Source organism: Anomaloglossus baeobatrachus, chromosome 7, assembly GCF_048569485.1.
Source record: "Anomaloglossus baeobatrachus isolate aAnoBae1 chromosome 7, aAnoBae1.hap1, whole genome shotgun sequence".
Classification (NCBI taxonomy): domain Eukaryota; kingdom Metazoa; phylum Chordata; class Amphibia; order Anura; family Aromobatidae; genus Anomaloglossus; species Anomaloglossus baeobatrachus.
Window position 1 is genome coordinate 44888216 of NC_134359.1, and position 13240 is coordinate 44901455.

Sequence of the window (13240 nt, forward strand, 5' to 3'; positions counted from 1 at the left end):
GGTCCAGAAATATTTGGACAGTGACACAATTTTCGCGAGTTGGGCTCTGCATGCCACCACATTGGATTTGAAATGAAACCTCTACAACAGAATTCAAGTGCAGATTGTAACGTTTAATTTGAAGGTTTGAACAAAAATATCTGATAGAAATTGTAGGAATTGTACACATTTCTTTACAAACACTCCACATTTTAGGAGGTCAAAAGTAATTGGACAAATAAACCAAACCCAAAAAAAATATTTTTATTTTCAATATTTTGTTGCGAATCCTTTGGAGGCAATCACTGCCTTAAGTCTGGAACCCATGGACATCACCAAACGCTGGGTTTCCTCCTTCTTAATGCTTTGCCAGGCCTTTACAGCCGCAGCCTTCAGGTTTTGCTTGTTTGTGGGTCTTTCCGTCTTAAGTCTGGATTTGAGCAAGTGAAATGCATGCTCAATTGGGTTAAGATCTGGTGATTGACTTGGCCATTGCAGAATGTTCCACTTTTTTGCACTCATGAACTCCTGGGTAGCTTTGGCTGTATGCTTGGGGTCATTGTCCATCTGTACTATGAAGCGCCGTCCGATCAACTTTGCGGCATTTGGCTGAATCTGGGCTGAAAGTACCGTATTTTTCGGACTATAAGACGCACCGGACTATAAGACGCACCCTGGTTTTAGAGGAGGAAAATAGGAAAATAAAATTTTAAGCAAAAAATGTGGTCATGACACACTGTTATGGGGCGAGGATCTGCTGCTGACACTTTTATGGGGGTAATGTCCCCAAATTCTCTACTAAGGTGCCGCATCCTGGTAATGATCCTCCCTGCCTGGTATAAACAGTATATGTCCCTCATCCTGCTATATACCGTAATCCTGCCATATGGCCGCATCCTGCTATATACTGGCATGTGGCCGCATCCTGCTATATAACCCATCATGGCATATGGCCCCATCTGGTTCATAATATGCCCCCATCTGGCTCATAATATGCCCCCATCTGGCTCATAATATGCCCCCATCCGGCTCATAATATGCCCCCATCCGGCTCATAATATGCCCCCATCCGGCTCATAATATGCCCCCATCTGGCTCATAATATGCCCCCTATCTGGCTCATAATATGCCCCCATCCGGCTCATAATATGCCCCCATCCGGCTCATAATATGCCCCCATCCGGCTCATAATATGCCCCCATCCGGCTCATAATATGCCCCCATCCGGCTCATAATATGCCCCCATCCGGCTCATAATATGCCCCCATCCGGCTCATAATATGCCCCCATCCGGCTCATAATATGCCCCCATCCGGCTCATAATATGCCCCCATCTGGCTCATAATATGCCCCCATCCGGCTCATAATATGCCCCCATCCTGGTGTATGGCCGCATCCTGTGGCACATAAAAAAAAATAAACGTTCATACTCACCTCACTTTACCTCACTCCCTGCAGCATCGCTCGTCCTCCCGTCTGTGTCAGCGGCAGCGCTGATTGGAGCCGTCCCCATTACCCTGCTGCATCGCGATCATCTCCTGTGTCTGTGCCAGTGTCCCGGAGGCTGCGTGTGGACACGTGCGCACAGCGTTGACGTCATCGCTGTGCGCGCCGCTAGCTCCACTCAGCCGCCGGCACAAACACAGGAGATGATCGCCATCCAGCAGGGCAATGGGGACGGCTCCAATCAGCGGCGCTGCCGCTGACCCAGACGGGAGGACGAGCGATGCTGCAGGGGAACGGTGAGTACTGTACACTGATTCACTGCTCCCCGCGCTGATGATGATGATGCACGGGGTGCAGTGAATACAGCCGCACATGATCACTCCAGGCCGTAGTTGCCAGGGGTGATCATGCGAGCCGGCTGTTTATCCCCCGCCCATCATCCCGCCCACCTGTCAGCGCCAGCTTCAGCGCTGAGGGATGATGGGCGGGGGATGGGCGTGCATATTAAATGAGCGGGTCCACGTGGTCACGGCAGTCTGCTACAGCCTGCTCGTGCCCCCGATGACCCGCTCCACCGCAGCACCCACATTCCCCGCAGCCACATTCAGACCATAAGACGCACCCCCCACTTTCCCCCAACATTTGGGGGGAAAAAAGTGCGTCTTATGGTCCGAAAAATACGGTATATCCCGGTACACTTCAGAATTCATCCGGCTACTCTTGTCTGCTGTTATGTCATCAATAAACACAAGTGACCCAGTGCCATTGAAAGCCATGCATGCCCATGCCATCACGTTGCCTCCACCATGTTTTACAGAGGATGTGATGTGCCTTGGATCATGTGCCGTTCCCTTTCTTCTCTAAACTTTTTTCTTCCCATCATTCTGGTACAGGTTGATCTTTGTCTCATCTGTCCATAGAATACTTTTCCAGAACTGAGCTGGCTTCATGAGGTGTTTTTCAGCAAATTTAACTCTGGCCTGTCTATTTTTGGAATTGATGAATGGTTTCCATCTAGATGTGAACCCTTTGTATTTACTTTCATGGAGTCTTCTCTTTACTGTTGACTGAGAGACAGATACACCTACTTCACTGAGAGTGTTCTGGACTTCAGTTGATGTTGTGAACGGGTTCTTCTTCACCAAAGAAAGTATGCGGCGATCATCCACCACTGTTGTCATCCGTGGACGCCCAGGCCTTTTTGAGTTCCCAAGCTCATCAGTCAATTCCTTTTTTCTCAATGTACCCGACTGTTGATTTTGCTACTCCAAGCATGTCTGCTATCTCTCTGATCGATTTTTTTCAGCCTCAGGATGTTCTGCTTCACCTCAATTGAGAGTTCCTTAGACCGCATGTTGTCTAGTCACAGCAACAGTTTCCAAATGCAAAACCACACACCTGTATCAACCCCAGACCTTTTAACTACTTCATTGATTACAGGTTAACGAGGGAGACGCCTTCAGAGTTAATTGCAGCCCTTAGAGTCCCTTGTTCAATTACTTTTGGTCCCTTGAAAAAGAGGAGGCTATGCATTACAGAGCTATGATTCCTAAACCCTTTCTCTGATTTGGATGTGAAAACTCTCATATTGCAGCTGGGAGTGTGCACTTTCAGCCCATATTATATATAGAATTGTATTTCTGAACATGTTTTTGTAAATAGCTAAAATAACAAAACTTGTGTCACTGTCCAAATATTTCTGGACCTAACTGTATACACACACACACATATATATATATATATATATATATATATATATATATATATATATATATATATATATATATATATATATATATATATATATATATATATATATATATATATATATATATATATATACACACACCACATGTTTGGACACATATCTATATATATAATTGCCTTATACTGTCTGTCTGTCTGTCTTGCTCCAAAATTGTGTCACGGTAACTGTCATTACAGTGACGACCGTCTGATTGGCCGCTGGGCTCGGCCTGGCCCCCCCCACACGGATTGGTTGCCGCTGGGCTCGGCCTGGCCCTGCACCCCCACGGATTGGTTGCTCGCCTCGGCCTGGCCCCGCCCTCCGCATGGATTGATCGCTCGCCCCGGCCCTCCGCACGCATCGCCAGACATAACCTTGCGATGCTGGGATCGTGACGGAGCCGGTTAACGCTGGTAACCATTATACTCATCGGGTAACTAAGGTCCCTTGGTTACCCGATGTGTATCATAGTTACCAGTGTACACCGGCTCCCGGTACACATGTGCAGGGAGCCGGCATTATACTCCTCTCCTCCCAGGACTACTCCTCCTATTATAGTCCTCCTATTATACTCCTCTCTGAGTATAATAGGAGAACTATTATAGCATGGGGGATAAAGCACGATGGGGAGTGCGCAGCATGGGGGATGGAGCACGATGGGGAGTGCGCAGCATGGGGGATGGAGCACGATGGGGGGTGCGCAGCATGGGGGATGGAGCACGATGGGGGATGGAGCACGATGGGGGTGCGCAGCATGGGGGATGGAGCTCGATGGGGAGTGCGCAGCATGGAGGATGGAGCACGATGGGGAGTGCGCAGCATGGGGGATGGGGCACGATGGGGAGTGCGCAGCATGGGGGATGGAGCACGATGGGGGGGTGCGCAGCATCGAGGATGGAGCACGATGGGGGGTGCGCAGCATGGGGGATGGAGCACGATGGGGGTGCACACCTCCCCCCAAAACACACACACACCGCCACACGCGCACCGCACAACACACCACACACACACTGGGAACCACAAACACCGCCCTATACAGACACCCACAAACACAGACAACGCCGCACACACACAACACCCAACACACAAACACCGCAGCATACACAAATATAAGCACATACCGCGCAACACACACACATTGCACAAAACATACCTCCCCCCAAAACACACACACGCACCCCACACCCACACAAACTGCGCAACACACACACAACGCTACAGACACACAGCGCTCTACAAACAACGCAACACACAAACACCGCTCTCACCCCCCGCCACACCCAGACAACACCCAGAACATGTACAGCGCCCTACACAAACACTTGGTAACTACAGACAACAACATCTATATATATATATATATAAACAAAAATCATACATTACACAATACGTAAATTCTAGAATACCCGATGCGTAGAATCGGGCCACCTTCTAGTATGTGTATATATAATATATATATATATATATATATATATATATATATATATATATATATATATATATATATATATATATATATATATATATATATATATATATATATATATATATGTGTATATATATAGATATAGATATAGAGATATAGATATAGATATATAGATATAGATATATACATACATATACATACATATACATATATATATATATATATATATATATATATATATACATACTAGAAGGTGGCCCGATTCTACGCATCGGGTATTCTAGAATTTACGTATTGTGTAATGTATGATTTTTGTTATATATATATATATATATATATATATATATTACGCATACATACTGTACAAACATGCATATACACACACTTAGGATTATTACAATATATGACCACGTTGCAGATTTGGTGCAGAAATTTCTGCACCAAATCTGCGTCTCTAGACAGGAAAAACATAACAAAAAAAAAGCACACGTTTCCCACATTTTTGATGCGTTTTTTAATGCGTTTTCGGCATTTTTTTTTTTTCAATGGGGAAAATGCAGCAAGAATTGAAATTGACATGCTGCAGATTTTCTGCACAAATCTGCAAGAAGAAAATGTCATTACACGTCAGGATTCTCATTGACTGGTATTAGGATTTACTTGCAGTTTTGTCACAAATCTGCAAGCAAAAACGCACTGTGTGCACAGCCTTAGGCCCCCTTCACATGTCTGTGAAAATAACGCACGTTTTTCACGGACGTGTCAAAGGTGCGTTTGCCCTCCGTGTGCCGTGTATATGGCACACGTGTGTTATCTGTGATAATATACGGAGAACAAGACCTTTCTATTCACCTGTCCCTGGCATCGCTGTCCGTGGTGCTGATCTTTGGTCTCCGGTCCTGCCGACTCCCTGCTGCTTCTGGCCGCAGTGAAGTGAATATTCAATGAGCATAATGAGCGGGGGTCAGAAGCAAGTGACAGCAGCGGCAGAGACAGGGGGGCTGGAGAAGGTGAGTACAGATATTCTTTTTATTTCACAGGCACGTGTGTTTTCTCCGGTGCATGTCACACAAATCACATCTGTGCTGTCCGTGTGACACCCGTGATGCTGGAGAAAAACGGACATGTCTATGTGAGGGGCACACGCATGCTCTACACGGTCCATGGCAAAACACGCACGTGAGTGCAGACCCATTGATTTTAATGGGTCTACGTGTGCCCGTGTCTCCGGCACGTGAGGAAACGGACCAAACACGTACCGGAGACATGTGAGTGAGGCCTAAAAGTGTGGGTTTTTTTTTTTTTTTTTTTTTTTTTTATTAGGTGGTAAATGTCTCCTTGTTGCGACTCCCACCAGCCCTGTTGTTGGGTTCAGATTGAATGGATAGGCAGTCACATATGACCACTGCTGCTCCATGTTAAATAGCCGGGTGTTGGCCCCCATTGATCTGACACTTTTTGCCCCTCCTGTAAAGCTGTGATAATTGTCATTTTTTTGGATAACTCCATGCCTGTTCACACAGTGCAGATTGTTTTTCTGTGCAGATTTGTCACAAAACCTGAAGGGTTTCCTGATCCCCGCAAAGTGATTGAGATTCTTGAAACCTCATGCACATGTTACTTATTTTGTCCTTGCAGATTTGGTCCAGATTTAATTCTGCGGCATGTCAATTCTTCCAGGGCTTGATGCCTCTTTCACATGTACTAGTGTATGGGGAAAAATCCGCACCAAATACGCATGTAAGAAATGTATTTTTTCTTGCCCAGACATGGTGCAGAAATTTCTGCACCACATGCATTACGTGTGCACGTAGGGTGATGGAGCTAAACGGAAAGGAGCAGCGATGGGAGGGCGCAGACGGTGCCATAGACTGAAAGCAGCAGTTAAAGGGAACCTGTCAGCAGATTTGGGGCCTATAAGCTGCGGCCACCACCAGTGGGCTCTTATATCCAGCATTCTAACATGCTGTATATTAGAACCCAGGCCGCTGTGTATAACATAAAAAACACTTTATAATACTCAACTAAACGGTCGCTGCGGTGTAGTTGGGCCATATGGGTGTCTCCGTTCTCCAGGTCCGGCGCCTCCTCTTTCGGCCATCTTTGTCCTCCTTCTGAAGCCTGGGTGCATGATGCGTCCTACGTCATACACACTCACCGGTCCCACTCAGGCGCGCACTACAATACTTTGATCTGCGTTGCTCAGGGCAGATCAAAGTGTGCCTGCTCAGGACCTCAATGCTGGCCTGTGTGGATGACGTAGAACGCGTCATGCTCCCAGGCTTCAGAAGGAGGACGATGATGGCCAAAAGAGGAGCCGCCGGCATCGGAGAACGGAGACACCCATCTGACCCAAATCCTCCACAGCAACCGTTTAGGTGAGTATTATGAAGTGTTTTTTATGTTGTACACAGCGGCCTGGGCTCTTATATACAGCATGTTAGAATGCAGTATATAAGAGCCCACTGGTGGTGGCCGCAGCTTATAGGCCCCAAATCTGGTGACAGGTTCCCTTTAACCTTTTCCTATCCTGTAAAATTTCCTGTTCTGCCCATTGAAATCCTATTATAATTGGGAAAAACTTCAAAACAGAATTTTGCAACATGAATAAGTTTTGTAAAATAAATCAACAGGAAATCAATTTATTCATATGTGAATGATGAACAAGGCAGTGGCCCGACAAAGGAGCGTAACGGAATTTTTGAAATGTCCCCCGTCCCCCTCCCACCCCCCCCTTTCCCGGGAGAGGGGGGGCTCAGGATAGCAAAAGGTTGGGGACGACTCTGTTCATTCCTAAGGGTACTTTCACACTTGCGTCACTATAGAGAATAGCGCAGTCCGTTAACGCACTGCGCTATTCTCCATAGACTTGTATGGACGACGCACTATAGCACCAGGCTCAGCATTGCATCCGCTGGACGATGCAGCGTCGTTATTTTGACGCTGCGTCGGACAGAAGGAACACAGCATGTAACTTTTTTTTTTTTTTTGAGCAGCGCAATCCATGGGATTTCACTGCGCATGCTTTTTTTTTTTTATCACATAAACTTTATTTTGTCTCTTGGTGGCCGAACGTTCAGCTGAGCAGCCGGCATGTGAGAGCAATCAGCTGAGCGCCCGGCCGCCGGCATGTGAGAGCAATCAGCTGAGCGCCCGGCCGCCGGTATGTGAGAGCAATCAGCTGAGCGCCCGGCCGCCGGCATGTGAGAGCGATCAGCTGAGCGCCCGGCCGCCGGCATGTGATAGCGATCAGCCGAGCGCCCGGCCGCCGGCATGTGAGAGCGATCAGCCGAGCGCCCGGCCGCTGGCATGTGAGAGCGATCAGCCGAGCGCCCGGCCGCCGGCATGTGAGAGCGATCAGCTGAGCGCCCGGCCGCCGGCATGTGAGAGCGATCAGCTGAGCGGCCGGCCGCCGGGTGATCTGCTGATCGTTCACAATAGTCTGCTGCCGGTAAAACTGTAAAGAATAAAAAAAAAAAAGCTCTCCGTTGTTTTGTACGATCCGTTGCATCCATTGTGCCATTATATGCAACGCATCCGTTGCATCCGTCACACAACGCAATGCAACGGAAGCCGTCCAATGCAAGTGTGAAACTAGCTTAACTGAAGTGGAAGAATCGGGACCACATGTTTCCAATAATCCTAAAGGAATAATGACGTTTGTGGGAAGTGCAAAGATTAAATTAAAGAAGTGGAGACAAATACACGTGTGGTCAATATAAAGGACTGGCACATGACTTATTCCTTCCAAAGACAACACTATGGACCAGGGGGCACTCACTGCGAGTGGAAGAAAAGCGATTCCGGCAGCTAAATAGGAAAGGGTTCTTTACAGTTAGAGCAGTCAGACTGTGGAATGCCGACCACAAGAGGTAGTAATGGCAGATACTATAACAGCTTTTAAAAAAGGCCTGGATGATTTCCTCAGTACACACAACATTGTTGGTTATAAATGACTTGGGGACAAAATGTAGAATTGGGGAAGGAAGGGTGAACTAGATGGACCGAGGGCTTTTTTCAACCTAAGTAACTATGTAATTATGCAGATGTTTTCCTTGGTGAAATGTGACCCCTGGACCCCTTGGACATCACTATCCGGGATGTGGCAGTGCCCGCTGCTGTCATTCTTGCAGTCGGCAGTGCCCCGCCATGCTTTAGCATTACACGGGAGAAGGTGCGGTTTTGCCGTCATCCTCGGTCCTAATTGCTTTATTAGTAAACAGTCCTGTCTGGCGAATGGCGCACGTTAATCCGGCTCATCATCTTCTGGTGCCGTTTTATTCTTTACCTCTCAACAGTTGTCATGTTCACGCTCAAAATTCTTATACTGCGCGAAAGGGAAGAAAAAAAAAAAAACCTTCAAAATTAATGTTAGCAAAAGGCTCAGCAGCTGAGCGGAGCAGTGCAAATTGCTTTTTGACTGGGTTCCTAGTTGTACTGCTGGTTTAATTGATATTTAAAGAGAAGATATTTACTCAAGTGCTGAAAGGGTAAAAACTGGCTCAGGGAAGGTGTGGTAACAGGGTGAAGTACTGAAAGCACCATCTACTACCGCTAATGTGTATCCCTTAATGATAGCACTCCTTTGTCACACTTATTCATGTTCATGCGTTCTCAATGATACCATGGTGAACGTTCCTAATGGCGCCTTTTTCACACCGTTCAATTTCCTCTTTCCAGCCCTAATTTATACCCTGTGTTAGTTTTAATGCCTCATGTTTCGTATCGCAACACGTTTTTTTTTTGTTTTTTGCTTTTTTGGGAGCCTGAGCCGCCTCCGTCTTTGTCGTTCCAGGCCCGAGATGGTGGTCGGCTGGTACCACAGTCACCCCGGTTTTGGTTGCTGGCTCTCCGGAGTGGATATCAACACCCAGCAAAGCTTCGAAGCCTTATCCGAACGAGCCGTAGCCGTGGTGGTCGATCCCATCCAGAGTGTAAAAGGAAAGGTAAAGTACAAGCTGTTTTATTTATCGGATCGCTCATGTAAATGTGTGTATTTTTTTTTATAATTTTTTTTTTTTTTTCTTTTCACGCTTCGACTCTTAATTAATACATCGCCTTGCTCCCAAGAGCCTTGTTTGGTGGTTCGTGGAGTATCAATGAGCCCTTTTGGTTAATGATGACATGTAGAGTTTTATCGGGTTCTTTCCCAAACAGAGATTATCCCCAAAACCTCCCAGGCTTCCATTAAAGATCTTGACATTTCCCCCCAACACCATGTCCCCCAGCGTTTCCCCCCAACACCATGTCCCCCGCACCTCACCTACTTTATTTTTTTACGTCCGAACGAGAAATATCAATGCCTTTGAAAAGAAATTAACTTGCGAAGCGTATGGGGCTGTAATTGTCCTTTGTTTAAGTCTCTTTTGTTCTTGTTTAGTTTCCTTTTTTTTTCTTCTTTTTTTTTTGTATTTCGCTTCAGCCCCATATGCCATTTTCCTATTTCCTGCCTCGTGACAGCAGGGTGCAGGTCTATTATCACCTTCACAGAGCTGTCTGCAAATGTGAGAGGCAATTCGATTTTGCTCAGCCACAGGGAGAGTGGATTAGATATGAAAAAAAAAATAAAAAAAAAATCCTCCGAAGCTCCAGAAATTGGCTGGAATGGTTTACTGCTTTAAGACGCTGCTGAGGTGTCTTGTTGGAACATGTCACTTCCATTGTAATGTAAAATAATAGATATGATAAAGTGATCGCAATGCATTATTAGAGAAGTTTGCCTTCCCCTTAAAATAGCCCGTCATTATGTCGCTCGCTAAACATCGCGCTCGGCAGCCCGAGCACCAACACTTTTTTTTTTTTTTTTTTTTTTTAATGTTTTTTTGGGATGAAAGGTATACGATACGTAGACGCCATATTCCACCGGGGGAACAAAAAACATTTATATCACAAGTTGACTTAAGTTTTAATTGCTGTGAATGTAGTGTATTACCCAAGAAATAATTGCTTTTGGGTGGGGTGGAGGGGGGGGGGGCAAACTGAATACCGTGCATGGCTGGGCCCTAATTAACTAATAAACTAATTGGTTCAGCAAGGTTTAATTAGCAAACATATTGGAACGCTGTCTGGGGTAATTTGGGACTGCTAATATTTAAGAACTATATGGCAGCCCATAGAAAATTATCCAGTCCCCCATCACAGAAGAGACACCGCCTAGGCCTATTCTATCAGTTATATGTTACACAAAGCTAGCGGGTGTTTACCTTTTTTTTTAATTTTTTTTATTTATTTATTTTTTCACACCTAAAAGCAACTTAATGACTTGCCGGTGCGGGAAAACATTGATGGGATCTTCAGACTTGGGGCAACGGATGGGTATGGACGCATGGTAAATTTATACACTTGATGGATATTCCAAAAAGTCACATAATGTACTCGTAGTGTAAGCCCAGGCCCGGACGTAAAGGGCACAATATACCCGTGGAGGCCAAATAATGGGGTGATCACTTGTTAGGAAGCGTCAGTTCTCCATTTACAGATTCCGAAAGGACGGAGCATAATGTTGGGATAAATATGGGTCAGAGGGGTGTGGGGTGGATGGATATGAGGGGATGTTACAGAGATGAATGAATGTGGGGGTATATTACAGGGATAGATGAATGGTTGCGAGGAGGGTGGATGGTTGCGAGGCGGGTGGATGGGTGATGGATGGCTGCGACGCGGGTGGGTGATGGATGGATGCGATGCTGGTGGGTGATGGATGGATGCGACGCGGGTGGGTGATGGATGGATGGATGGATGGATGCGACGCGGGTGGGTGATGGATGGATGGATGCGACGCGGGTGGGTGGATGGATGGATGGATGCGACGCGGGTGGGTGGATGGATGGATGGATGCGACGCGGGTGGATGGATGGATGGATGCATGCGATGCGGGTGGGTGAATGGATGGATACGACACGGGTGGGTGGGTGGGTGGATGGATGGATGGATATGACACATGGATGGATATGACGGTGGGTGGATGGATGTGACACGGGTGGGTGGGTGTATGGATGGATGGTTGCGACAGAGATGGCTGGATGGATGCAACATGGGTGAATGGATGCATGCGACTTGGGTGAATGGATGAATGCAACTTGGATGGATGCATGCAACTTAGATGGATGGATGCAACTTGGGTGAATGGATGGATGCAACTTGGGTGAATGGATGGATGCAACTTGGGTGAATGGATGCATGCAACTTGGGTGGATTGATGCATGCGACTTGGGTGGATTGATGCATGCGACTTGGGTGAATGGATGCATGTGACTTGGATGGATGGATGCAACTTGGCTGGATGGATGGATGCAACTTGGCTGGATGAATGCATGTGACTTGGATGGATGCATGCAACTTGGGTGGATTGATGCATGCAACTTGGGTGGATTGATGCATGCGACTTGGGTGGATTGATGCATGCGACTTGGGTGGATTGATGCATGCGACTTGGGTGGATTGATGCATGCGACTTGGGTGAATGGATGGATGCGACTTGGGTGAATGGATGCTTGTGACTTGGATGGATGCATGCAACTTGGGTGGATTGATGCATGCGACTTGGGTGGATTGATGCATGCGACTTGGGTGGATTGATGCATGCGACTTGGGTGAATGGATGGATGCGACTTGGGTGAATGGATGGATGCGACTTGGGTGAATGGATGCATGTGACTTGGATGGATGCAACTTGGCTGGATGGATGCATGTGACTTGGATGGATGGATGCAACTTGGGTGGATGGATGCATGTGACTTGGATGGATGGATGCAACTTGGGTGGATGGATGCATGTGACTTGGGTGGATGGATGGATGCGACTTGGATAGATGGATGCAACTTGGGTGGATGGATGCATGTGACTTGGGTGGATGGATGCGACTTGGATAGATGGATAGATATGAGATGGATGAAAGGATCAATATAGATAAGACAGAGAAGGAGGTATACGGTGAGTATGTTTGTGTGTATGTGTATATGTATGTGTATATATAATATATATAATTACTGTTATACATGGATATGATGTGATTTATTAGGGTTGGTGATGAGATGGATTGTATATGGATGGGCGGATAATATATCTGGATGGTGGATAGACATACTGTGCAGCCATTAACATCCTGCCCTTGTAGAGAGGAGCCAGTGACCGGGGTCTCTGATATCTGGGGGAGTCATTGGTGATCTGTTGGGCAGTTTGGGGCGCAGCTCGTTGATGCTGCAATACAAGCTGCTGGTGAATAATGAAGTACAGAATATACAGATAATTGGGTAGCTCGCACTTCTGTACTAATGAATTGTGCAGTTATCCTTAGATTGATATATTTTTATATATACTTTTCTGGAACTGAAATAGTTGTTTTAGAAGTTCACATAAATGTGTTATGTAAATTAATTTTGCTGCTTTTTTTGCGCCCCATGTTCCAGCTTTTTCCCTGCAGCCTTGCAGGGGTTAACCCTGCCTGCCACTTATAGGTATTTCCAAGTTGTGTAGTAAATAGAGCTGTAGCGATGAATCCTCCAAGGAAACGGTGAGAAAATGCACATACTCCAAGGAATCTGTTTTCTGCAGCCAAAATTGACTGGGTATAAATAATTTGAAGGCGTCTTATCTTCGAGCACACAATCACATCATTTCAGTGATATTCCTTTGGCATGAGC

At 46.4% G+C, this 13240-nt stretch overlaps 1 protein-coding gene across 1 annotated transcript in view; it reads left to right on the forward strand.

The window, feature by feature from the left end:
- The window catches only part of PSMD14 (proteasome 26S subunit, non-ATPase 14), a 122718-nt gene that overhangs the window by 51951 nt on the left and 57527 nt on the right, over nucleotides 1-13240 (forward strand). The window contains exon 6 of the mRNA XM_075318832.1: nucleotides 9394-9544. Within this exon, the coding sequence (XP_075174947.1) occupies nucleotides 9394-9544 (151 nt within the window). The remainder of the gene's footprint in view (nucleotides 1-9393; nucleotides 9545-13240) is intronic.